The sequence below is a fragment of the Pseudopipra pipra genome, chromosome W (genome assembly GCF_036250125.1).
Source record: "Pseudopipra pipra isolate bDixPip1 chromosome W, bDixPip1.hap1, whole genome shotgun sequence".
Classification (NCBI taxonomy): domain Eukaryota; kingdom Metazoa; phylum Chordata; class Aves; order Passeriformes; family Pipridae; genus Pseudopipra; species Pseudopipra pipra.
The window spans coordinates 16,136,413-16,163,866 of NC_087580.1; the positions used below are offsets into that span (position 1 = coordinate 16,136,413).

The 27,454-nt window shown below is 55.0% G+C and overlaps 1 protein-coding gene and 1 long non-coding RNA gene across 2 annotated transcripts; both read right to left on the reverse strand.

Moving 5' to 3' along the window:
- Positions 1-3,446: 3,446 nt before the first annotated feature.
- On the reverse strand, positions 3,447-6,152 carry LOC135406474 (uncharacterized). The gene is made up of 3 exons (XR_010426276.1): positions 5,208-6,152; positions 4,278-4,390; positions 3,447-3,774 (listed from the first exon to the last, which is right to left on the reverse strand). It is a non-coding gene; the product is annotated as an uncharacterized LOC135406474 (long non-coding RNA).
- Positions 6,153-6,304: 152 nt separating this feature from the next.
- On the reverse strand, positions 6,305-8,967 carry LOC135405200 (serine/threonine-protein kinase pim-1-like). The gene is made up of 5 exons (XM_064639886.1): positions 8,096-8,967; positions 7,946-7,996; positions 7,374-7,740; positions 6,711-6,887; positions 6,305-6,442 (listed from the first exon to the last, which is right to left on the reverse strand). Exons 1-5 carry the CDS (start codon positions 8,603-8,605, stop codon positions 6,336-6,338), a joined length of 1,212 nt encoding a protein of 403 aa, XP_064495956.1. The 5' UTR covers positions 8,606-8,967; the 3' UTR covers positions 6,305-6,335.
- Positions 8,968-27,454: the final 18,487 nt, after the last annotated feature.

Sequence of the window (27,454 nt, forward strand, 5' to 3'; positions counted from 1 at the left end):
GATTATTTCTCTACCACACACCACACTGCTGACTCACTGCTTGTACAGCTGGGGTCAGTTTTGGACCAAGAACCCACTTGGACAAATGTTACAGTGCAGAAACAAATACAAACACAAAACAAGGATTAGTGGAGAAAACAAAGCCAGAGACCAAATGGGGGAACACCAAATAACCCACCCAAAGAGCTGGAAGATCCACACGTCTTAGAGGGACAGGATTCCCCAAAAGAATGCCTTATTAGCCAGTGGGATCTTCCCCCATCCCAGACCAGTCCAGGGATCTGTGGTCTTCTCCAGGAAAGTCCTGGGGTCGGCGTGAAGATCCAGAGATCCCTCGGATCCACGGGAGATCAGGCAGAGGGTCCCATCTGGGGCCAGAAATGGTGCCCCAAAGCAGCAGAAAGCAAGTCCTTAACCCCAGCTGGGAGGTGTTAAGAAGCAGGCATTCTTTAGGGCAGCGTGCTGGACGCCTGCAGGAGAGTTCTTCTAATCCAGCCTGCTCAGGGACACAGGCAGGGCTTGGGATTACACCCACTGATTCCAGAGGCATTGGATATTCCCCCTTACTGAACACATGTCCATTACTGTGCTTTACACAGTCACACCCCTATTGCAAGTCCCTACTTGGTCATTTGGGGTCTTCTCTGGGGGTCTCTGGTGGGTTTTTTGGCATCTGGTGCCCCCCAAAGCTCAGGTGTCTGCTTCTTGACCTCGGTTCTCAGCATCACTGCTTTTCCCCACAGAGACCGTCATGTTTGGTTTGATCTTCTCTGGGTCCCCAGAGCTCAGCTCACATCCTGTTTGCTTGAGTTCCAGCCCTGATCCAATTCTCCAGGACTTCTCTAAGATTCTGTTGTTCCTTATTTGGCCAGAGCAGAATCTTGGGAGCAATGTTCTACTTCTCTCAAACCAAGGCTCCCCCTGCACCAGCCACTGCCAAACAAGGCCAGACATCGACTGCCATGGCCTCCACCACTCTCCAGATACAGAAAGAGAAAGATCAGATTTTGCTCACAATCAGACATCTTTTGTTAAGGAACAGATACAAACAGGATTCACTGATGAGCCCAGACTAACAGATCTTCCTAAGAAGCACACCTGTTTGGTTCAGGAGCAGATACACAGGTGGAGTCCCATCCCACCACATTTGTACCAACAAATAGACCCAGTTTTAGCTCAGGAGCAGATACATGGAGACACAGCCCATTAGGTTGGAAGGTTCATCTAGAGCTCAGCTTTGGCTCAGGGGCTGTTGTTCAGCCTCAGCACTTCAGTGACAGCCACACAGGGCTTTACATTACACACACAGTTTCCAGATTCCTTACAGAGTCTTGCTTACTTAATACAGACACTTGTGGGCAACACTTGGATCACCTTTGGCACTAAAAAGACATGTAAATTTTCCTCCCACGTCAACAGTGTTTGAACTGTTGTCAGAAGAGCAAAACAAGAGTGAAGCATTTTGTTTCTGCAGTCAAGTGGGAACCTCTGTCTGATGACATTCCCAAAGGCATCCCAAATACAGGGAGGATTGCACTGAACAGGATTGCAGTCTCTTTCCCAACCTGCTTAGTGCAACAAGGAACAGCCTCTGGCCACCCAGAGAAGGTATCCCCCAAGACCAGGAGATCTTTACACCCCCCTTTTCTGGGCAATTCAGTCACATCCATCTGCCAACATTCACCTGCAGCATTTCTGCATTTTCCATCACCTGTTCCCACTCCAGTGGCAGGGTTTGGATTATTTCTCTTCCACACACCACACTGCTGACTCACTGCTTGTACAACTGGGGTCAGTTTTGGACCAAGAACCCACTTGGGCAAATGTTTCAATAATTTGCTTCACTCCAAGGAATCCCCTCATGTTCCCCATCCACCAGGTCACAGGAGATTGGCTCAGGGACTATTATTTGCCCACTTGGGGGAACTGCCCAGCCTCCTGGAGCAAAGTTTGCTCTAAGGTTTCAAGGAGTTGACAATCCTTAGCACTAGACTCATTTTCTTCTACTGGGAGAAGGATCTCTGTCAGGATCTCTGCCCTGGTGGTGGGGAGTTCTGTGCATCCAGAGAATTGTTTTCCATGCCGGACAAAGCTGCCCCCACTGGGAAACAATTCCCAACCAGGACTTTCCAAGGGGCTGTCTCCTAAGTCAGCTCTGCCAATACACTTCTCCTCTAGTCTGGAAGCAATCCCGCTCTGGGCTTCCTTTGCTGGGGCTGGGGCAGTTGACAGGTTGCTTCTTTCCTTCCTGGCCCAGCCTCCCTTGTCCTTGGAGAATTCCAAAGCCCACGGAGGCTCCTGGGCTCTGGACTACTTGCACTTTGTGTTTGGGATACCCCATATCCACTCAGCCCAAGGAAATTCCACAGGGCCACAGTCTGACCCCAACGTTGCTGCTCAGCATCAGTGGCATCAAAAGATCATCCCCACACTGCAATAAGGCTCCAAGAGGGTGGGTTTGGACTTCTCCATTCCTCCAGTCCCTTTGCCAATTGAGTTCCAGATATTGGGGGGCTATTTTTAAACCCCTGCAAGAGGACCACCAAAGTCAGATGGGTTTTCCTCCCCAGCTTTGCATTTTCCCATTGGAAAGCAAAAAGCTCTTGACTTTCCCAACTCAAAGGGAGACACAAAAAGGCAGTTTTCAAACCTAATGCTGTGAAACATATTAAACCCTCATTTAGGGGAGTTAGCAAAGTGTAAGGATTCACTATGACTGCTTGTATATCTTCTACTCTGTTCTTTACAGCTCTAAGGTCTTGGACTAACTGGCATAGCCTTCCATTTGCCTGCTTGACTGGCAAAACTGGAGCATTCCATTTAGATTCACATTCTTTTCACAAGCAAAATTTCATCAATTGTTCTACAAAGGGTGAGAATCCCTTACAACTTTCTATTTGCAAAGGACATTGCTTTGGCCTCACCAACCCCACTCCAGGTTTCTCTGGAATTCTCACGGGTTCTGCTCTCTTGGATCATGGAGGCACCTCTCCAGCCCATCCTGTTGGAACCACTGCATCCCCAAGTGATGGTGGCAGATGGATTACTTCTGCTTTGGGAGACTCTCATGCAAAACTAGAAACTTCCCCAGAATTAGGCTCTGCAATAATAACCTATATTGGACCATTTTTCAATTGGATTGTGGCATTTCATTTTGCCAAGAGATCTCTCCCAAGCAGAGGCTTTGGGGAATTGGGGAAATACAAAAACTGGGGAGCCAACCACTGTTTTCCCAATTTCAAAGCCACAGCATTAAAAATGGCCCAGTTTCCCAATTCCCTGGCACACCAGACAATTGTTCTAGAATTGTCCCTTGAGTTTCATTTCCCTGGATTTAACACAGAGGAACAAGTTCCCACAGCCACAAACAATTGTGCTTAGCTTGGCTGGAACCAGATGTTCTGATGGGGAAGAATCCTCTGGTGCCCCCTCAGTTGTCATCAGTGATGCCACGAGAGGGTTCGGAGGGTTCTGAAGTTTCAGTTGTGGACAATCCCATTTCCAGTGTCCATCTTTCTTACAGGATGCACAGGGACTGATCCCAAGTCTCCTGGGGGGGATGTTTGAAGCAGGCTGCCCACGCTCTCGTCCTCTTCCTCTCCCCGGGGGCACCATTTCCTCAGGGATTTCTTCCAGGACTGCAACTCCAACCACCAACAATGTCCCCAAATTAGACTGATCTTGTCCCTCAGCTTGATTTTCCTTTCCGGGCTCACACCAAGGGCTCTGAGGGCGCTGCATTCACACCACAATCTTTCTGCCCTTTCACAGGTTCTGCAAAGTGAAAAACACATCACCAGACATAACCTCCTTCCACTTCTGTTCCCCTTCTCAAACAGCATCAACTGTAACAATGGATTCTAATTCAGTGTTCCAGAACAGCCACCCTTTGATTCCAACACTCCATTAAATTCTCCCTGGGAGCTGTTCCTCCGGGGGGGCCGCCAATCTTCATCCAATATTGCAAAATGCAACCAAGGGGGGACTTCTTCCAAATTCCCCCTTCAGATTGCCCACTTCCCAGCTCTAAACAGTAGACCCAAAATGGTACAATACAGAAACAAATACAAGTACAGAACAATAGTGATCGATAAAACAAAGCCAAAGACCAGATTCCAGAATACCAAAGAACCCACCCAAAGGGCTGGAAGATCCACAGGTCTCAGATGAGCAGGATTCCCAAAATACCAAAGAACCCCCAGTGCGCTGAAAGATCCATACGTTTGACATGGGCAGGATTCCTAAAAAGAATGCCTTGTTATCCAGTGGGATCTTACCTGTGTCCCAGACTGGGCTGGGGATCTGTGCTCTTCTGCAGCAAAGTCCTGGTGCTGGCGTGAAGATCCAGAGATCCCTCGGATCCGCGGGAGATCAGGCAGAGGTGTCCTGTCTGGGGGCCAAAAATGACACTGAAAAGCAGCAGAAACAAACTTCTTCACCCCAATTTGGAGATGTTAAAAAGAGCATTCTTCTTTATTCAGCATGCTGGGCGTTCAGAGGAGAGCTCCTCTAATCCACCGTGCCAAAGGACAGACAGGGCTGTTTATTACACACACTGTTTACATGTGCATTCAATAGTCTGGCTTACTTAATACAGATTCAGTACTTTGCTTTACATAGCCACACCCCTATTGGAAGTCCTTTTCTGGGCCTTCCGGGCCTTCTCTGTCATCCCAACCTCAGTTCTTGAGCAGCACAGCACCATTGTGTTTCACCACCAAATATAAAGTTTGTTCTTTCATTATCTGGGTACCCAGAGCTTAGTTTCCATCCTGCTTGTTTGGGACATCCCTTCTCTAATTCTCTAGGACTTCTCCAGGATTACATTGTTCCTCATTTGGGCACTCCGGGGGACTGTGAGATTCTATTTCTTCTCTCAGTGGTTTGATGGAGACCATGAGGAGCTGGGAACTCATTGCAGGGACAGGAGGGAGCAGTTGGGAAGTACTAGGCAGGTGGGGGAGAGAAGTGTTCAGAGAACAGCTGAGATACAGCTCGAGCAAGCTGAAAACTAAACTGTCATTTGGGGTCATCCCAGATCGATTGGATTTCAGCAATTACTCAACACAGGTGCCACCTCCTCCAGCCAAGCCCAGGAGATCAACCTCCTCAGCAGCTGCAAGAGCGGGATGTTCATGTGCCTGCTGCCATCTCCCCAAAGCCATTATCCCACTGCTGCTGACAAGATGGGCAAGAGGAGCATCTACCTCACAAGATCTGCTGCCGCAAGAAGAGCATGTCCCAAAGGATGTCCTCAGCCTTCTCAGAGGGGACGTCAGATCCTCTCCAGGGATGGTCCCAGCCCTTCCCAACCCGGACTGGGCACCAGCTCCAACTCTTCCCTGGAAAACAAACAACAAATTCATGAACAGAGATTACAAACCAAAAGTGGAAACAAGAAAAAAAGGTAAAATGTTAACCTTCTGTCAGGGTTCTGAGGAAGGCCCAAGCCCTGCAGGCCAAAGAGAAACCCCACCTCCTCCAGCTGAGGAAAACCCAGGCCTTCTCCCTGCCCTGCTGCACTGGCCCAAAGAAAGGCTCCTAAGCCAAGGCAGCCCAAGCCTTTCCTGGCCTGCAGCCCAAAGCAGCTGGTGTTCTGCAGCCCCGCCTTTGCTCCCCCCACGGGGGTTTGTTTTTGGCAGGCTGGCTGTCCCTGCCCCAGCCCCGCCCAGCAAAGGGGCAGTGGCAGAGGCTGGGGGCAGAGCCGGGCTCCCATTTCACACCCAGCCCAGAGCACCCGCCCGCCCTCCTGCCAAGAAGCAGCTTGGCAGCCGGCTGAAGAATTCCTCAGGTTCCCCATCAGCAAAGGGGGAACCTTCGGTGCCCAGCCAGGCTGTGCAATGCCCGTGTCCGGGAGCACCCCCTGGGTGTGGACTCATCTGCAAACGGCGTGTGGAGCACGGCTTGGAGGAAGGGGCCAGAATCAAAGTCCATCCCCTTCAGCTCGCCGGCGTCCAGGTCAACTGAGAGCTTGTCATCCTCGACGTCGTCCTCGATGTCTCCAGCAGCAGGCCCACCCGGCACAGCTTCTCCAGAGGCCCCTTCTCCTTCCCTGGGGGCCAGACCAGGCTGTCAGCGTTCTGCCGAGGGCCCAGCTGTCTGTGAAGCGGGACGAGCAAAACCAGGTTGGATGGTGGCCACCAGCACTTGGGAGACCGGGTCTGCAGCCCAGCTCCAGCACAAAGAGGGGCATGTTCCCGTGGGATGACCCCTCCTCAGTGCTACAGGCTGACAAAAAAGTCTGGTTTCCTTTGCTTCTTATTACCAAGAGATGTGTGGAGGTGTTACCTGCCAGGCCCCGGGATCAAAGGGAGCACGTGGATCTCTCCCGTCTCCTAGGGCAGGGGAATGCCCTGCACCCAAGGATGGCACAGAAGGTCTTCCAATGCTGGCCTGTCCGAGGGGCGGATGGACAAACACCACCTGATAAGGTGCTGGCAGCCTGGGGGGAAAATGGCCGGTCAGTTGGAGAAGGATCCTGTCCCCTCTGTCCCACTGTCCACGTGCCCAGGCTGTGCTGGCTGTGCTGAGAGCTGTGCCCAAACTTCTCCATCGATTCTCCCTTTTGGAGGAGAGCAGGATGGCAGGACAGAGGCCACCTCCTCCAGCCACCCATGGGACACAAACAGCTTCAAGAGTGGCGTCCTCGTGAGCCCGCTGCCCTCTCCCAACACCGTTATTCCCCCCGTGCCACAAAGATTGGTATCCACCTGGAGAGACCCGTGCTGGGAACGGGAGCTGGTCCCAGATGGTGTTGGTGCCTTTGCGGAAAGGGTGCTTCCCGCAGACCATCTGGTAGAGCAGGATGCCCAGGGACCAGATGGTCGCCTCCTCGCCGTGGTAGCGCTTGAGGTAGATCCACTCTGGCGGGCTGTATGACAGTGTTCCTACGGAATACAGACGCAGTTCATCAGGTGGATGCTGCCTGCTCCCAGAGCCTCACCCCAGCATCCCTGGAAATACCCACCCAATGGTGGGGAAAAGCCGTGCCTTCTCCCCGCCCCACTGCACTGCCCCCAACAATTCATCATAAGCCAAGGCAAACAAGGCGAGCGGAGCAGCCCAAGCCCTTCCTCGCCTGCACACCAAGCCAGCTGGTGCACAGTTCTGACCCCCTTCTCTGCTACCCTCACGGGGGTTTTGGTCAGGCTGGCTCCCCCCTGCCCCAGACCCAGCCCGGGACAGGGTGGGTGGCACAGGCTGTCGGCAAGGCCGGGGCCTGTCTCACAATAACCCCCCAGCCCCATCCAAAAGCAACTTGGCTGAAGATCTAATCCTGTTCTTCCTCGGCCAAAGGGGCAATCTCCACTGCCACACCCGGGCATGGCCATGCAGTGCCCGGCACCAGGAGCATCCCCCGGCTGTGGGCTCACCTGCAAACTGGGTGTAGACCGTGTCCTTAAGAAAGGTGCCACATCCAAAGTCAAGGAGCTTGGCCTCGCCGGTAGCCAGGTGGAGGAGGATGTTCTGGGGCTTGATGTCCCGGTGCAGGACGCCGCAGCTGGTGCAGTGCCGCACGGCCTGCAGCACCTGGCGGAACAGCCCCCACGCCATCTCCTCCGGCAGGAACCCCCACGCCCTCAGTAAGTGAGAGAGGTCCTGAGACGGCTCCGGATGCTCCATCACCAACAGGAACCCGTTGGGGAGCTCGAACCACTCCAGCAGCTGGATGACCCCAGGGAAGCCATTGGACACCTTGTCCAGCAGCACGATCTCCAGGGGGGCCCGGGTGCCGTCAGGCTGCGGGGGGACCACGGGGTCGTCAGTGGGGCTGATGCCGTGCCTGTCTGCCTGCTCCCCCTCGGCCAGCCCTGGATGCTCCCCGTCCCCCACGGAGCCCACGGCCACTCTCCCTCCAGGTGTCCCGGCGGCTTCCACCCTGCCGGGCCTCGGCTCGTCCCCGCCCGTCCCGCCCCGCTTTCTGCCGCTGGCCCCGCTCGCTCACCAGCTCGCCCCAGCGCCGGATGCCATCCCGGGACACGGCTTTGATGGCCACCTGCAAGCCAAGGGGAAGGGCGGGTTGAGCTCTCCCGTCCCGCCCTCCTCCTCCTCCTCCTCCTCCTCCTCCTCCTCCTCCTCCTCCTCCTGCACTCACCGGGGCTCCGTCCGCCAGGCAGGTCCCCGCGTAGACGCGGCCGAAGCCGCCGCTGCCCAGCAGCGAATGCAGCCGGTAGCGCTCGTGCAGCGGCTCCTTGGCCTTCGGTGCGGGCGAGACGTGGCCGTCAGCGTTGGGGCCGGGGCCCGGCACGGCCCCCGAGCGCCCCTCAAGCGGCCCGGGCCGGGCTTCCCCAGCCGCAGCGGGCAGCGGCGGCTCGCTGCCGGCGGCCGGGCTGGCGAGCGGCGGAGCTCTGGCCGGGGAAGCCGCCGAGGAGGCGGCAGCGGCCGCGGCGCCCGCGGCCCCCGCCGGCCCCGGCAGGCGCCGGGCTCGAGCCAGGCGGAGCCAAGGGGCGGCGAGGCCGAGCCCGTCCCACAGCCAGCCCCACAGGAGCGCCCAGCAGCGCCACAGCCGGCGCGCCGGGAGCCGGGCGAGGGCGAGACCGCGCCGGGCCGCCCAGGGCCGGGGACGGGGCGGCCCCGCCCGGCACAGGGGAACGGCCGGGGCCATGGGCCGGGCCGGCAAGGGGAGGGGGGGACCGGGAACGGGACAGGGACAGCGGGAGTGGGACACTGGCACAGGGACACCGGCAATGGGACACCGGCACAGGGACACTGGGACAGCGGGACACCGGGAGAGGGAGAGGAGGACGAAGAGCTCGAGCAAGGAGAGCACGAACAAGAGTCACAGCGAGAGCGCGTCGCTACAGTCGCTGCTGCCGCCGCTGCTGCTGCCGAAGCGCAGGGGCCGTTGGTCCGTTGGTCCGTTTGTCCGTTCCCCGTTGGCCCCCGCGAGCCCCGGGGGCAGCCCCGGCCGCTCCGCTCCCAACCAGCCCCGGCCGCAGTCACGGAGCTCCCCTTCCTCCCGCCCCACGCCAAGACCACGGCCTTTTGGAGCTGCTTCACTTTAGTTCAACTTCTTGGCTGCCAAGTTTGCAACTTCCCGCCGCTGCTCGGACCCCATCCCGCCCGCTCGGCCCGCGCTGCTGTCGCTTCCTCCCAGGCCAGCCGGGCTCGGCACTTGCCCCTCAACTTTGGCAAGGGCTTTGCTCAGTGAGGAGCCCCGGCACGTCCGGCCAGCGCCAGGCAGAGCCAGCCCCGGGGGAGGGCAGAGCAGGAGCATCGGCAGGGGAAATGCAGCCCTTTGGGGTCAGCGCTGCTCCCCGACCACACCAGGGCTCTTCCTGTTTTCCTGCCTGGTTTGAGGGAAAATCGGCGGCTGCAGAGAGGATTAAGCAGAAGAGAATTAGAAGACTCTTCTTGCTGCCCTTTGGATGCCAGTCCCTCCTAAGAAATGCAGGCTTAATTTGGAATGGACACGATGGAGCAGCTTTTTCAGCACCCAATATTTAACAGCTGCCTTTCAGGGGACAATGGGAAAAGGGGGGAGAACGGGAGAAAAGGGGGGCTGGGACCTCCAAAGTGAGCGAGGAGGGGGCTGAGACTGTGAAACCGAGCAGGGCACGGGGAAGAAACACCCCCAAACCGAGCTGGGGGGGAGCTGGGGACGGTGGGGATGGTGGGAAAGGGGTGAGAGAGGGGAGAAAAGGGGTGTTGGACAGTGGGCAGGGGGACAGAGGGCAGGGGGTTCCCACATGGGTCTCCCCTGCCCCCCATCACTTGAGCCCTGGAGCGGTTCCCTGGGGCTCTGGGAGGGGGCAGATCCGCCCTGGGAATGTCCACTGCTTCTGTAACCCTTTGTGTGCTTGCTCTGGTGACAATTGTGCACAGGTGCCCAAGCCCCCTCTCCGTCCCTGGGGGGCTGATGGGGGGACTCCCCCACCCAGTAACTGGTGCTGCAGCAGCTGTGGGGCAGAGGGGGGTGGGAAAGGGGGGTCCGGGGTGGCCCCCTGATCTCCCAACCTGCTGTGGGGGCTGAGGGCTGCTGGGGGGGCACCCCCTGCCCTGTGTCCCTGCACACCCAGGGCTGTTCCAGGTCCTGGGAAAAGCCGAGTGAACGGCCCCGACCGGGAGAGGTTCCTGCCTGGGTACATCTCCAACTGGGAGCAGCTCAGGCACTTCAGCAGAGATTTGGGCACCTGGGGGGGACACCCCGTGTGGGGAGATCCAGGCCAGGCACTGGAACAGCCAAGGGGAGTTCCTGGAGAACAGACAGGATCAGGGGACATGAACTGCTGGCACAACTACGACAATGTGGCCCTGTTTGCCCGGCCTGGGAACCCCCCATTTTGGGGTAATCTCCCCCACATCCCACCAGAAACAACAAATCCTCCCAAATATTCCCCTGGATCTCCAAATGACCCCAAATCCCAGTAAAATGGTGGGGCTTTAGATGTCTTTGTTGAATGTCTTTGTTTTAAATTCAACAAATCAGCTCTTCCCACTGAATTTCCCAGGTCAGTTTGTGACCCCATGGATGTTTCTCCCACTGTGTTCACCCAGGTGCCTGTGGGGAACCAGGAGGATGTGGAGACCACCAGCCAGGTGTCTTCCCAATGTGGGAAGACATCACTTCTCCAGTGGGTGATGGAGTTGGAGCAGCAGACAAAGCTCTTCCCACAGTCAAGGCATCTTTAGTGCTTCCCTTACTGGTGGGTCCGTTGGTGTGAGGTCAAGGCAGAGCTCTGGCTGAAGCTCTTCCCACACTCCCCACACTTGTAGGGCCTCTCCCCGCTGTGGATGTGCCGGTGGCTGACGAGGTGGGAGTTCTGGATGAAGCCCTTCCCACAGTGGGTGCAGAGGAAGGGCCTCTCCCCTGTGTGTGTCCGCTCATGCAGGAGGAGATTCCCGCTGGTCTGAAACCTCTTCTTGCATTCCAAGCACCTGTAGGGCCGTTCTCCAGTGTGGGTGCGCTGGTGGCAGATCAGGTGGGAGCTCTGGCTGAAGCTCTTCCAACAGTCCAAGCACTTGAAGGGCTTTTTCCTAGTGTGAAGCTGCTCATGGACGTCCAGGTCAGGGCTCTGGCTCAAGCTCTCGTCCCCTTCCCGGCACAGGGTGGGTCTTTCCTCCTCAGAGCATCCTGGGCTGGCTTTGGAGACCCTCCTCCTGGGGTACCTTCGTGGCTTTCCCTCCCTGCTGCCTTCCTGCGCCGTGGAGCCCTTCAAAACGGCCTCTCCCACCAGGCTCTGCCGGGGGGATTTGTCCTCCGGGCTCTCCGTCCTCAGCTCGGGGCCTGGGGCAGGAGGGAAGAAGGACAGGGAGGGGATTTGCCTCCGGCCCAGAGGGAAGGCCAAGGACATCCCCCCAACTCCGGCCCCGGCAGGACGGTGGCGGCAGCGGGGTTGTCCTGCAGCCGGGGGCGATGCTCAGCTGGGAGATACAGGACAAGACAGGGCAAAGGGGCACTGACTTCCTCCTCACCTGCCTGGGGGTCCTGGGGCATCTTCCTCTTCCTCGCAGCCTCCTCCTCCATCTGGCCAAGCTTTGGGAAGGAATTATTCTATGTAAACTCATTCCCTTCTGCCCAGAGTAACTCAAACTAATACACATATATCAGACTTACAGGCTCATGCCATAGAGTTTAGAGACAGACTTCCCAAAGGGATGAATTTTTCCTGGTTTAGGAGGGAAAACAAGGTGTGGGTGCATTGGGTTGGCGGTCCCTCTGTTACAACCCACCCCAGGAAAAGAGGGGGGGTAACCCAGGTTTTATCAATAATTCCTTTGGGGTGGATTAAAGCGAAACGACACTAAATAATCGGTGTCTGAAAACATATATTGACAAGATTTATTTTCACAATTTTGTATCAATAGGGATGTTAACATTTTGGGTGCTGTCATAACCTTTCGGGGGAGGAGGAAAACAAATGCCTAGGGCAGAGAAAGACAGGGTAAGAGTAAGGGAGAGCAAGAGAAAAAAAAGGAAAGGTGAGAGTGGTATAATCACCACCCACTGGATCCAGCGACGTCTTGATCCGCAGGCGGTGGGGGGAGAAGAAGAAGAAAAACCCCGCCAAAACCCCCAAAGTCACCAGTCAGTATCTATATCCTTTGCAGCTCCCCCAAGGCGGGGAGTTGTTTCCATAGGGTGCTGTCTCCCTTTTTGGCGCGGAGTTCGTGGTCTCTTCCCACCTTTTCTTTTCGGGGCTTGACATCTTCTGCACTGGAGGAGGGGGGATGGGCCCAGTTGCCCATCAGAAAGTCAAAAGCCTGCAGAAGTCTCTTAGAATGCAGAAATCCTTAACTGTTCCAGTCTCTGACACCCTCCTGCCCAGCTCCATCTCTAGAAGTCACCTGGAATCACCAGGAATCACCTCCAAACCACCAAGATTCAGCCCAAAACAACCCTCTCAGCAGTGGAGTTCCCCCTCGCTGGTCCATCCACTTTGGGGTTCTGGGGTCCCTCCTGGGTGGGCTGCTGGAGGTCTCACATGTATTGGGGAACCCCCTCTCCAGGGTTCCCGCCCTCTCTGGGCTGCCGGAGATCCCGGGAATCCCAGGGGTCCTTCCTTTATGGGCTCCTCACTTTGCCATTCTGGGGATCCCCCTTCTCTGGGCTGCTGGGGGTCCCGGGGGTCCCGAGGGCTCCCCTCTCCGGGGTCCCTTTTAGGGTGGTCGGGGGCTTTCGGGGTCCCAGGGTCCCTTCTCCCCTGACTCTCGCCTTCGAGGTGCTGGCGATCCCAAGGTGTCCAGCCCTCTCTCCAGGCTGCCGGGGGTCCCGGCTCCCCCCACCGCCCTCGCTGCTCCCCCCTCCTCTCCAGACTGCCGGGAGTTCCCCCTCTCCGGGCCCCCGTTTCAGATTCCAACCCCCGCCTGTCCCAGGGGTCCCCAAAACCGGTGGGTTTGTCCCGTGTCCCCCCCACTCCCCGCCGGTATCCGGCGATCGCCACGTGGCTCCGGGGACCCAACATCCCCCTGCTCATCGTCGGGGCTGTGCCGGGAACCCACCCCGGGACCCCAAAAAACACCTCCCGGGGATCCCCAATATCCCCCCAAGGGGCATTTGCGGCTCAGCTTTGGGGTCCTGCAAGATCCAAACATCCCCCTCAAGATATTTGGGGCGAGCTCCCCCTCCCCGGTCACCTGCGGGATGCGGGGGGCGATGCTCCCGGGACGCGGGGGCTGCGGATACAGCGGGCCGTGCATCCACGTGCGTTCTTTCTCCTCCTCCTCCTTCCCCTCCTCCCCCTCTCCCTCCTCCTCTCCCTCCTTCTCTTTCTCCTCCCCTCCTATTCCCACTCCTCCCATTCCCGTGGGAGCTGGGGCAGGTCGGGATGGGGCAGCGCTGGGCTCTTGGCCGCTCCCGCCCGCACTCGGCCCCCGCCGCAGCCGCCACGGCCGGGACGGCGCGGGGGGGCCCGGCCTGGGCACCCCCCACCTCCCCTTTGCCCAAATTCCCGTCCCGGGGGGCGCTGGGGCCGAGGGGGGACCCTGGGGGGGTCCGGGGAGCGCTGGGCGCTGCGGGTCTGGCTGGCAACTGATGAGTCATCAGCGCTGCGCGCTCGGATTGGCTGAGCACTGCTTTGGGGGTGGGGCTGCAGGAAAGGGGGTTCTTTGCAGGGAAGACATTTGGAGCTGGAAGGACTCCAAAGCTGAGCCGCAAATGCCCCTGGGGGGGATCGTGGGGGGTCCGCGGGAGGGGATTTGGTTTTGGGGGTGTCCCGGTGGCGGTTCCCGGCAGAGCCCCGGCGGTGGGCGGGGGGATGCGGGGTCCCCCCCGCGGTGGGGGTTGGTCTTGTTGGAAATGATCCAACTTGCCTCAAATTTTAGTCAGTGGCAGCAGCTGACCGGGTTTCTTTTCACGGGCTCTTGTCGCTTTGATCTTTAAAGCACCCAAACTTGGAGTTTCTCTGCACTGGCTCTGATGAGCTTCCATAAACAAAGCCCGAGGGAGCTGAAGATTGGACATCTGGGATCTTAAATTCCTGGTCCTTCAAGGACCTGTTGGAGGAACCAGAAGGTCCAGAGGGGATTAACAAAGACATTGCAGCCTGAGAGTTGGAGACTCTGTGTCTGAGGAGGAGTGCTAAGAGGACCAAAGAACGTGGACCAAATTAGCCAGTTAAGGATAGACTACTAATTAGAGTCTTAATTAATGAAGAGAATTCATTAGTTCATTAATTGGGGTAAATTAGAAGCAATGAACATGAATTTGTTTGTTTGTTCAAATGTAGAAATGTGTGAAAAGTCTGGAAAGGGACAGGTGGGGCTGGAATGATTGGCTCCCTGTCTCTGGGAGCCAGAACAAAGCAGTGCCTGGCTCACCAACACTTCCCAGGGGCGTTGGAGGGTTTCATTTCTTCCCAACGCTTTTCAGGGACAATTCTTGGTGAGCCAGGTGGGACAATGCTGTCGACCCTCCAGGGATTCCGGGACCCTGAGGACTCCAGCGAGCAGTGAAAATATTCTTCTGGGAGATCTCAGTCCCTGGATCTGGTGAGTTCAAAGCAAGATCCCTGGAATTTTATTAAGGCATTGCTGAGCGTATAAAAGGTATACCTAAGCATCCTAGAAATGGAGCTCTAGAACAGAATAGAATAGAATTGGGTTGTGAAAGTGATGATAAAACTGTAAAAGGAGGAGTGTGATATTTGGCTTATGAGAAGAAATCCCTACTGACTGAGTGAAAGGGGTGGGTTCCAGGCCCCAGGTGTGGGTCAGGGGGTGGGTTCCAGGCCCCAGGTGTGGGTCAGGGGGTGGGTTCCAGGCCCCAGGTGTGGTTCAGGGGGTGGGTTCCAGGCCCCAGGTGTGGGTCAGGGGGTGGGTTCCAGGCCCCAGGTGTGGTTCAGGGGGTGGGTTCCAGGCCCCAGGTGTGGGTCAGGGGGTGGGTTCCAGGCCCCAGGTGTGGGTCAGGGGGTGGGTTCCAGGCCCCAGGTGTGGGTCAGGGGGTGGGTTCCAGGCCCCAGGTGTGGTTCAGGGGGTGGGTTCCAGGCCCCAGGTGTGGGTCAGGGGGTGGGTTCCAGGCCCCAGGTGTGCTTTGCCCACAGATCAGTCACACACAGAGCTCTTGCCCATAGAGCTGCTTTGGGGAGGGCTTTGCTCAGGGAACTGTGTTTGTCAAAGCCAATGGTCAGTGCTGGAGAAAGTGAAGTGTTTGGGGAGTGTGTGTTACTGGGAGTGTGTGTTATAGTATTAGAATCCTGTCTGACTCGGGGATGCCCATAATAGATATAAAAAAGGAAAATTCACTTGCTGTAGAGTGTTAAATGCAATAGTTTGTTCCTGTGTGCATTTTAAAGCATTTGGTGCACATTAAATATTTGAAGGAAGGTAAATTGCCACAGCAGCTGTTAAGCTGGGATTGTGTGTTCAGAGCATTCTTTAGTGTCAGCTTTGGTGTTTGTAAGGGTTGGATTTGTGTTAATTGTGCCGATATTCAATTAGTGATTAGTGAATTAGAGATTCAGTTTGTGGATTATAATACGGTTTTTCAGTTGCTGTTGTTTTGTCAGAGAAAAGAGAAGTGAACTGAAATCTCTAGATTTGTTCTTTGAACTGAGCAATAGTCAGGGTTTGGGAAGGTGTGGTTTGATGCCAGGGAGCAGCAGCAGCTGGGGAGGTTCCTCCAGCTGCAGGGGAAGGAGGCAGAAATGGTCCCAGTGAGAGAGGAGCAGAGGAAAGGATTTGGGTTTGGAAAGCTTTGGAGGGTTTAGTGTGAGAGCAGGGATTTGGAATGTGCGTGGGGAAGGGACAAACAGGAGCTGCCACAGCCTGGACTCCCCCCAGGGCTCCCGGCCAGGCAGGAAGGCTCCTGCCCTTGGAAGGTGTGTGGGGGCCCAGAGGTGTCATCCCCAGCTGAACCTCTGCTCCATGGACACTGGGGAGGGAGAACATGGATTTCTTGGGAGATCCTGGAGTGGCGTGTTGGGTTTGAAAGAGGAGGAAAGGACAATTTAGTCAGAAACGAATCCTGTTGTTGGTGGCACAGGGCAAAAGGAAAATGGGCCTTTCTTTCAACCATTAAAATTTGGAATTGGTAAATGGGTGTTGGCCCTTCAAATTCTTTATGTGCCTGACTGTGCTGTACCATTCCTAGGCAAGAGATGTATTTAGTGAGTTAAATGACATTTGAAAAAGGAAAAATCCAAGTTTTTCGGTGCAGCTGCTCTGTCATTCCTGGGTTTTGGTGTCATTGTGTCACTCAGGGATCCTGAGGAGGGTGAAGCCCTTCTGTGCAGGACATGGAGATGGTCCCTGGCCTGTCCAAATGCATTAAATGCTGCTGCTGAAGGAGCCCCCCCAGTGATTTTATCTGCATTGACCCCCTGGAGCCCACGGGCACCTGCTCCTGCCTGGACAGAAACCAGGAGTTTCCTTGGACTGGTGTCCCCCAGGAAGGACGTTTTCCCCCCTGTTTCTGAGGCTTTTAATAGTCTTTGATCAATAAATATTTCTCCATGTGATTTCTCCTTGTGGTGTCTTCTTGAAGCCTGAAGCAAGCAGAGGAGGGGATGCCAAAGATCCGCCCTCCCCTCTCTATTGTCACTCTGCACCCCCCAGGCCCTTCCTCTGCAGTGTCCTGTCTCCCTGGACATCCCCCCTGGAACTTGTGCCCTTCCCTGCTGGCACGGGTGGGCACACCCCCCATCCCAGTCATGTTCCCAAGCACTGCCAGGGCCACCTGGGTGACCAGCGGGACATGAGTGGGGGTGGCTTGTGAGAGAGTCCCCAAAGGCTCCCTGTCCCCAGAGAGCAGAGCCACGGGGACCAGGGCAGGTCCCCCAGCAGGTCCCACTGCAAATGGCCCAGTTTGTGCTCCAGGGAGGAGGTTTTATCACAAGCAGGGGTTTCCAGGGCTGCCTCGTGCGCAGACACCTGGGGGCCATTTTGTTTGGAAAGCTGAGGAGCCATTTTGTGGTCAGGGACTGGTGGGCTGCTTGTGGTTCTGCTTAAAGTTCCTGATTGCTGCTGCTTACAGTCCTGCCTACCTGCTGCTCCACACAGCTCTGTTGGGGTTGCCCATTGCTGCTCATTGTTGCCTACTGCTCCTGACAGTTCTGCTTCCTCACTGCTGCAGTGCCAAGGTGAGCCGGGAAGAACGTGAGGTGGTGGGAGCAGCCTGGGCTCACTGCCAAGGGACCGTGCGGCCGGGGCAGGGAAACAACCTGACAGGGGGATGGGGACAACCAAGGGACTGCAGCAGAAAGCAAAGATGGCCTGTGAAGGAAGAAAAGAGCGAGGCCTGGCATGGGAGGAGCGAGGGAGTGGTTCTGCAAATCGAAGGGTCTTAAAAGGGCTCGTCCCTCCCATCCTGGGGGTGCTGGAACCTGGTCACGAGTTGGGTGCACCCAACGCTGTTAATAAAGTTCTTTGTTTCACTTATTTGGCCATCTCCGAAATTTTAATGAGAGCTATTTGTCCCAGGGCAGGAGAACACACCTTAGTGCCCCCTCACATACATGTGGTGTGAGTGAGAACAGCCCAGGGCAGAAACACCCACCTGCCCGGGGGCCCCAGCAGTGGGTCAGCACCAGGCTGCAAACAGGGCAGGGCAAAACTTGGCCCTGCAGACCCCACAACCGAGGCCAAAGAGAGACCAGCCAGGCCACCACCCCCAGCCCAGCCTATTGCACCTCCGGCCACAAGAGTGGGGACCAAAGCTGTGCTTCTCCTTCCTCCTCTGCACCCAGGAGCCCCAGCCCGGGGCACGATCCTGCCCCCAGCAGCACAGACTACCAGGTCCCTGAGCCCCTGGGGCAGGAGCTCCTCGGGGTGCAGCCCCTGGGCCCTGCAGCACCACAACCTCCTGTAGGGCTGCCCCTGCCTGGGCTCCAACTGCCCAGCACGAGGGAAACCAGGAGCCAGAGAGCAGAGCTGGGGGCCTGCAGAACATCAGCATTTCCTGCCCTGCACAGCCAGGACAGTTTTCCAGAGCTCACTTAAAACAGCCCCTCCAGAACTTTCAGGGTGTTCCACAGGGCCCAGTCAGTCCCAGGATGATCCCAGTCAGTCCCAGGATGATCCCAGTCAGTCCCAGGATGATCCCAGTCACTCCTGGTCTCTCCCAGTATATCCCAGTTGCCCCCAGCTGCCCCCCCACCCTGAGCTGCCGTCGGACGCCGCCCCCCAAGATGCTGACGGGGGTCGGGGGCTCCGTGCTGGGGTTCCTCTGCCTGGGCCTGCATGGAATGAAGGGGCCAAGGTGACACTGCAGGGCCTCCTGGAACCAAAGAACCCTGAGACATTTGGGAACCTCCTGCAATCAAGGGACAATTGGGAGCCTGCAGGGCCTCCTGGAAAAAAGGGACCCTGAGACACTGTGGAAACTCCTGGAATCCAGGGGCCTTTGTGACATGGGGGCCTCATGGAACCAAAGGAACCTGGAAACATTTGGGAAGTTGTGGAATCAAGGGACCATTGTGACACTGCAGGGCCTGATGGAATTACAGGCACACTGGGACACTGTGGCAGGACATTCCCCCCTGGAATGGGACCAAGACAATGCCCTATTTGCAAATGTATCAGTGCTGGGCTGAGAGGGGCCCAGGCCAGGCCAGGAGATGTTGGAACCAGTCTGGGTTCAACCCTGAATTAACATCCTGATGGTGAGGCAACCCCTGGAGTCCAAGGGCTGTCAGTCCATCACTTTATACTATAAAGTTCCAGTCCCCTTTCCCAGGGGCAGGTTCTTCCAACATAACCCTTCTTGGGGTGTATGGTTGGAGATTCCCCCCTTGGCTGGGGAACCCCCCCCAAGGTCAGTCCTCGAGGGTGAGCAAAAGAGATCTCCCCAGGAGCCTTGGTCTGGGGGAGTTACATCAAATGTCAACTTAATAGTTATTCATTTTTTGCCAGCTTTAGTATAATTCCTTCAATTATGTTGTACTTATCCTGTACTACTGGTAGTTTTAGTGTTTAGATTGTGTAGTAAATAATTCTGATTAAAATCTTTTGTCTGTTCATCTGTGATAATGAATAGTTCATTTTATATCAGTATATCTGATTTTCCATCATTAAAACCTGCAGGACAAAAGTGGTTCAATCACAGCTCTGTAATTCCTTAAATTCCAACCCTTGGCATAATCCGGGGCTGAGATTGGATCCAGCTGCCCCCAGGCTCCTCTCTGAGCAGGAGTTTAGAAAGCCAGGGAGTCCTTTCTGCACCTCGGGACTCAAGGGCAGGACTTCTTTAATGAACTTTGTCTAAGCCTTCCACTGCCACCGGCAACAGGGGGTGACAGGGAAAAGGGAGGGGAAAGGGGAGAAAAGGTGGGAAAAGGGGGTGAGACCCCTTCAGCTGAGCGGTTGAGGGGGTGGGACCCCCAGAGCAGAGCACGGGGAAGCTGTGGTTTGACGGGATGATCAGAAAGGGGTGGGAGAGAAGGGAAAAGGGGTGGGATCCCCAAAACTGAGTGTGAGGGGGGTTGCGACCCCCAGCCTAAGTGGGAGGGGTTGGGAGCCCCCGGTTGAGCACGGAGGGTCTGGAGATTGGGGGGACGTTGGGAAAGAGGAAGGAGAGGGGGGAAGAGGGAGGTGGGACAGAAGGTCGAGGGGTCCCTTTGTGTCCCCCATCACATGAGGCTTGGAGGGATTCCCTGGAGCTCAGGGGGGTTGGATCCACACTGGGGGAGTCCCTGTCCATCCCTGGGGGTCTGATGGGACACGTCACAAGACCCTGTCCTTAAAATGTGGGGCTTTTCTCGTATAAAGTGCTGGACTGTCAGTCAGGTGTGTCCAGGCTGTGCCAGCCCAGCAGCCTTGGAGAAGTTCTCAGGGGTGTCACCTGTTTGTTCCTTTGCCCGGGGATTTTCCCAGCTCTGCCACATCTTCCCCTCTCTCTCAGGATGTTTCCCTTTGGAATTGAGGAGTCAGGCTGGTTTCAGCATTATTCAACCCAAAAGAAGCGTGACCCCCTTCTTCATTTCCTGCCGGGGGTTTTGCAAACAGGGCCTTGTTGGAGTTGTTTTACCCCGTTCCAGGCAGAGCATCCTGCTACAGGACCCCCATGGGACCCCCTATGCCCTTTCTCACCCTTTCCCTCACTGTCCCACCTGTTTCCCACCCTCCCTGCAATCCTCTACTCCCCCCACAGCTCGGTTTGGGGGTGGCCCCCTCCCCCCCCTGCTCAGTTCAAGGTCTCAGCCCCTTCTCACTCACTTTGACGATGCAAAGCTCGTCCCTTTTCCCCCCTCTCCCACCCCTTTCCCATCAGACCCCCAAACTCCAGCTGCCCCAGTTGCTCCCACTAAATCTGGGAGTCCTACCTCCCCCTTTCTCTCAGTTTTGTGGGTCCCACCCCCCTCCTTCTCCATTTGGGGACCCCAGCTGTTCCGATCCGCTTCGATGCAGAGGGGAACCAGGTTCTAAAACACTCCCATAAGCCAGGTTAAGGCACAAACGAGGCCAGATGCTGGATCCCAAAACGAGAATTCCACTTTGTTTTGGAACACAAAAGAGCAGAGAGAAAGAAGGGAGATAGGGCAGTGGGACAAGCTAAGGGGAACTGTTAAAAGCACAGGACAGGAGTTAGCAGCACCAGGAAGTGCCGCTGCCTTGCAAGCTGGTAGATCTCTGCTGGGCTTCTGCCCTGGTCGCCTTGTAGCCTCCGAGGAACGAACCCAACCCGCAGGGGAAGGGGGTGGCAGCAGCTCCCGCAGCAGTCCTGCAACAGCTCCCCACAGTCCCCGGGCACGGCCTTAAATCCCCTCGCCGTGGGACCCCTGGATGCCCCCTGGCCCGTTCACCAGGATCCAAGCAAAGGTCTCCTGGCACCGAGATGGGCCCCGAGTGTCCCTTGGCTGGTTCCCCAGTCTCCAAGCGAGATCCGCCTGGTACACCTTCTCCCATTTTTTGATTGTAACAAGTTTTTCTCTTGTTTGCTCCTCTGCCTGCCTCTGCTGGCTTGATGGGTGCCTCCTGGAGCTTTTGCAAGGAGCTCGGCTCCTGCAGCAGCCCGGCTGTGGCACCAAGGCTTTGGAACTCTGCTAAGGGAAAAGGTGAAGTTGCTGTTGGGCCAATGTTCCACTGCTATTGCTAAGGGAAAATGTGAAGCTGCGGTGGATGGGGAGGATGTGGAGTTGCCCTGGAACTGGTCCAGTTGAATTAAAGTGCAGGTTGAAGGGTCGGTGCTGTTGCTAAGAGAGCAGCCCTGTTGCCGGGGAGCAGCCAATGGGGAAGCTGCGTGGTGGCGCGAAGGGCCAGCCAATGGGAGAGTGCGATGGAGCCAAGTGTAGCCAATAGCCAGCCAATGGGACCCCGAGCGGACGGGCAGCCAATGAGGAGCTGTGGCCGGGAAGGTGCTGAGGGACTGCGCATGCTCTGGGCCAGTCCCCATGGGGGGCTTTTCCCAATTGTCCCCTGTTCAACTCCCTTCAACCTCCAACCCTGATAATTCCTGGCATCCCCCTGTCACTGCAGAGATCCACGTGGGTTCTGCACTTGACCGCCCTGGGGGAGGGGGTGAGCAGGGCATAACCAAGCTCAGGTGTGGACACCTGACATTTCTGGGGGTGCCTAGAAGAGAAGCTTTGGGCAAGGTGACTGTGGTTAAACCTGTCTGGCCATCCAGGGACAGCCAAGTTGCTCTCTCCCTTCCCCTCCTCAGTCAGACAACAGGAGAAAAGCAGGTGAAGAAATCCTTGGTCAACAGAAAGGGAGATTAACTGGAGAGAGGAAAGCAAAAAGCAAAGGCCACATGCAGAAACCAAGAAAACCCCTGGGAGGCAAGAATTCAGTCCATGGAGAGGTTTCTTTGGAAGACAAATGTATTAATGAAGGACATCCACGTCTGCCCCCTGCCCACCTTCCTTTCTGCCTTCCTTTCTCTCAGTTTATTGCTGATCATGCCATCCCATGGAATGGAATATCCCTTGGGTCAGTCCAGCCCAGCCGTCCCAGCCATGTCCCCTGTGAAACACTTGCCCAGCAGAGCCCATTGGGTGGGGGTGGTTGCAGAGACGCTTCCTGCGGGGCCAGCACTGCCCAGGGACAGCCAAAACCTTGGGCTGGGACCAACAGCGCTGCAGCCACGAGCACCAACCCAGCAGGACAGGGGCTGCTCTGGGCAAAGGGTACTGCAGCCCAGCCACAGCCAGGGCAGGGCTGCTCAGGGGGCTCTGCCAGCCTCTGGTATTCTGGGACTCAATGAAGCTTTTCCGTGGAGAGCTCTTTGAAGGCCCAAGTGAGAGAGAGGCAGAAGTGCAGCTGTCAAATGCAGCAGGATAAACACAGCAGTTCCTGTGAGGAACATTTCTGCCCTCAATCTGGGCAAGGGCCTGTGAGGTCCCTTCTCTCTGCAGGAGCTGATGGCTCAGCCCGTGACTCAGGGCTGGGCCAGGGGCTCTCCAGCTGCCCCTGCCCTGGCCTGTGACAGCCCAGCACAAGGCCCCTGGCTGGCACAGGCCCTGGGAGATCCCCTGTGCCTGAGGGCCTGGGCTCCCTCCAGCAACGGGGCTTCTCTTTGGGCTGCCCCGTCCCTCGTGCTGAGCGCAGGATGGGACAGCAGCAGGCACAGCTGGGCCCTGTCTGTGCCCGCAGCTGAAAGGAGCAGCCTGGGCACAGCACGGGGAGGCTGCTGCTGGCAGGGCACAGCAAAGGGCCCGGGCAGGCTGGGCACTGGCACCCCCTTGAAGGAGAGTGGCACCGGAGGCACCGCCATGTTGCCCCTGCCGTGTGCCGGAAGTGAAGCCGCCACCCCCAGGTTCAGGCATTTCGCCGGGAAGGGGGGAGGATGACTGTGACGGACAAATAGACAGCGAGTCTATAGAGGACACAGAAGAGAATCTGCTAGCTCCCTTTAGCCAGGGCGCTCCACTAACACCCTTTGGCTGCGCAGCGGCCATGAGACCGCTGCAGAACAACCACGCAGCAACATGGACGCAGCAAGCTTACTCCGGCCGTGAGGCGGAAGTGAAAGTGCCTCTTCCGTCACCACCAGTTCAACCAACTCACAACAAATGCACAACAGTTAAAGCATCACTGTGGCTCTCCTACCCAGAAACCAACCCACAGCCCTCACCAGCCTCAGAACAGCTTCTATGCCGAAGATGGCCTGATGGAGGAGGAAGAAGAGATATTGACTCCCTAGAAAGCTTAGCTGAGCTGTGGCAAACTGAACTCAGTGAGACAAGAGAACCAGAAAAAGGACAAGCAGTTTTGAATCCTGCAAAAGAGGAAGAACAGCAAACATGGCTACGGCTACTACTTCAGCTCGAGGAAGAAGATGTAGACTGGGAAAGCACACAGAACATCTGCCTACCCAAGCCCAGACCATCAGCAAAGTCAAAGCTACCAACGTTGAAGTGGACAGCACGTGTACTGACGGCGTTGCTGGCAATGACAGTGGTTGGTTTTGTACTGCGAGAATTTCAGCTGGGACAACACCATCCACCTCCTGACAGAACCAACAACCTAGAGGTAGCATTGCAAAACCCAGCAGACATACAGCTATCAACTACCATGTTTAATTTTCTAAGTCACAGAAGGGCAACTTTACTAATTGACAGATGATCTGCTATTATAAAAAGTTCTTTTGTGTTACAGAGGGTAAGAATAATAATAAGAGGGGCCCCAAATCAAGTATTTACTTCTCACTATTTTAAAATGCTGTTAGACAAGATGCCATACACAACATGGAAAGCCAAACTTAAACAAGTAGCAAACAAACAACCAGTTACAATTTCAACTGCAGAAACACATAACTCTTTATACACAGTCACTGCAAGAGCCTTGAGAAAGCAAAACAAACAAAACCTTCATACAACACAAGCCCAAAGATGCTCCACAAAGTTGCAACATACAGCAATACACACCTCTAGATCTACTCAAAACACAAACATGCATAAATTGACCTATACCCAAATTGAACAATTAGAATGGGAGGCAAAGACAGGAATATCAAACATCCTGATAGCAGCAAAACACGGGACTGAACTACAATCCACCTTGACTGCCTTAACTGACGCCATCCAAAAAGCAGGTCTGCAGCTTGCCCCAGAAAAAATTCAACGCACCCAACCTTGGACCTACCTCGGATGGAGGATCACTCAACAGGAAATCATGCCACAACCAGTGACTTTCAAAGTAACGGACACTATGACCCTGAATGATTTGCAAGGGCTTTTAGGAGCCATTAACTGGCTGAGGCCTGTCTTGGGCATCAACAGAGGAATTGCACCCCCTCTTCGAGCTACTTAAAGGCGACCCAACTCTCACATCTATTCGATCCCTAACCCCAGAAGCAAAACAAGCTCTGGAAGTATGCTCCCAAGCTGTCGAAAACAGGCAAAGCAGACGACAACCCCCTGACCTGCACATTCGCCTCGCCATCATATCCAGCAAGTTCCAACCTTTTGCTGTCCTTTTCCAATGGGATCAGGCAGAATCTGACCCTTTGAGAATTCTAGAATGGTTATTTCTTCCCCACTCTCCACCTAAGACTGTTTGGACCGTTAATGACATGCTTGCTAAGCTCATTATGAAAGGTAGAGGACATCTGCAGGAGATGGATGGAAGGGATCCTGAGACGATCTACATTCCAGCCACAAAAGACAACTTAGACTGGCTTCTTGCAGAGGACGCTGGGTTTCAGACTGCATTAGCGGACTTCCACGGTAATATTTCCATTCACTTCCCGAAACATAAACTCTGGGCGGAAATAGGAAATCTACCCCTGATGGCCACGCGTCGCTGCAAACTACGACCAGTAAATGGAGTCACAGTCTTCACTGATGCATCTGGACGATCGAAAAAAGCCATCGTGACATGGAAGAACCCTGCCACAGGACAATGGGACAATAAGGTACAAACCTTGGACCAAGGTTCTGTACAGGTTTTAGAACTAGCAGCTATCCGCATGGCATTTGAATTGTTCCATGATCAACCTATGAATGTTGTCACAGATTCTCACTATGCAGCAGGGTTGGTCTCACGTCTCGAAGCCTCCTTCCTTCGAGATGTCACTAATCCTCACTTATTTACAGAAATTCGTACCATATGGTTTCTTATCAACCACAGAAAATTTGATTTTTACATAATGCACACTCGGTCACACACAGAACTTCCAGGACCCATAGCAGAGGGCAATCAAAAAGCTGATGCAACTGCTATGGCAACTACAGTTCCCAAAATTCTGGAACAGGCTAAAGTCTCACACCAGTTCTTCCACCAAAATGCACGTTCATTAAAGAGACAATTCCAAATTACAATAAACCAGACCAGAGACATAATTATGTCATGCTCTGACTGCCAGCGAATTACCCCCATGCCAGCTAAGGAAGGGGTTAATCCCAGGGGCATAACAGCCAATGAAATCTGGCAGACAGACGTTACACATATAGCTGAATTCGGTAAACTAAAATATGTCCATGTTACAGTAGACATGTATTCCAGATACATTAATGCAACAGCACACACGGGAGAAAAAGCCAAAGACGTTATCAGACACTGGCTCAGTTGTTTCGCAATCCTAGGAATTCCAAAAACCATAAAAACCGACAATGGCCCTGCTCATTGTTCTGAAAAAATCAAAACATTTCTCACAGATTGGGGAATACTCCATTCCATAGGTATACCGCATTCACCCACAGGACAAGCGATTGTAGAAAGAGCTCACCGTACACTAAAAGAAATGCTTCAAAGACAAAAAAGAGGGGAGTCGGTATATAGCCCCCAGGAACGCTTACGGAAAGCGTCATATGTTCTAAATTTCTTAAACTGTGATGATACAGACCATAGCAGGTATGAACGCCAACAGAAAACTCAAATACTTTCATCTTCCAAACCACCAGTTATGATCAAAGATCTAATATCTGGGCAATGGTCAGGACCAGTAGATCTCATAACATGGGGAAGGGGATATGCCTGTGTATCCAAGGGTACCAAATTACAATGGGTCCCTTCTAGATGTGTCAGGCCTTATATTAGCCCTCCACCACAACAGGAGCAACCACCAGAAGAAATAAGTGAAGGATTTGGATTAGAAGAAACACGACCAACAATAGTAAACACATCACACAGTGGGGAGAAAAAAAAAAAAAAAAAGGGGGAAAAGAGATATGGGTCTGTTCCCTATGTGTGTAAATCTACATTAACATTTCCTTAAAACAGGGAGAATCACAAAGAAGCAGTAAATGATACAACAGAACCAAAAGAAACATATAAACAGTAACCAAGGCAGAACCAAAAGAAACACATAAACAGTAACCAATACAGAACCAAAACTCCATGAGTCAAACACAATAAAGGGTTTAAGAGTGCATGTGTAAGGAGAGAATGAAACGGTGGCCACCGGAGTATGAATGAGAAAGTTGAGTGGAAGCATGTATGTGTGTGTGAAAGCAAGTACACTTTATAGCAAGACATCTTAAACACTACTTCAGACAACACCACCTCAGACACAACATCTACAACCCAACGCATTTCCCTTTTAAATAAAGATGATGCCATTACACAAAGTCACCCTCAGATAAAAGGTTATCCACACCTACAAACCCTGGGTAATTTGAGATTGCTTGAATATTGCACGAACCAATAAAGTTGTCAACAGTCCAATAAAGGTCTTGTGACGATAGGCCCTGTTTTTTATAATTAGTTGAAATAAGATTGGTTCTAATAAGAATGTTAAAAACATAGTGTTTCTCAACTTGTTAATAAAAAGAGGAGGGAGATGTGGCAGGAAGAATGTAGCAATGAACCATGGGAGTTGTGGTCTCCCGGGTTCTCAGACAATATTTGATTGTCATTGGTTAGAGGGTCACGTGACATGTTCAGGCGTGGTATTTAAACCTGGGCAGTTTGAATAAACGGTAATTCTGCTCTGGCACTTGTTCGTGTCAGAGTGGGGTTCGTGCCTTGAACAGCACCTCAGGGAAGCCCCAGCATTACTGCTGTCTCTATGACACAATGGGAGGCCCGACATTCCATCCCTGGAGACGCTCCAAGAGGAGCATCCAGACCTGTGTCCAGTCAACAGAAGCGACCGGCCACCGAGCGTGACGGACCATGGCCCTGTCAGCTCTGTGGCGCCGCTCTGTGAGCTGGAGATCAGCCCTGACCCGGCTCGTGCAGCTCTTCCGCTCCCCCCAAAGCTCCGGCACCAAAGGTGAGGACAGAGCCTGACCCCGAAAGCCCCGCAGTGCACGGTGGGGACATTCACAGCCCTTCCTCCTCTGCACCTCGCCCTCCTCCTCCTCCTCCTCCTCAGTCCTCTCAGCGCCTGATGGCCCCAGCTCGGGATGTGACTTCCAGGCTTTGCTCTTTCTCACAGGCTCAGCCAACCTGCCTCCACCAGCCCCACTGGCAAGCAGCCCTGGCGTTGCTGTAACATCCAACACTGCCCGGGGGGGGCCCCAGGGCAGAGGGAAGCCCCTGGCTGGGGCAGACCAACGTGCCCCCCAGGGTCAACTGCAGCCCTACCACCATCAGGGGAGAGCAGTGGCCCCGGTCCCAGCAGCGCGGCACAGCCAGCGCAGCCCTGCCAGCTCAGCCAACCCCTCCGGGACACCCCTGGGCAGTGGCAGCC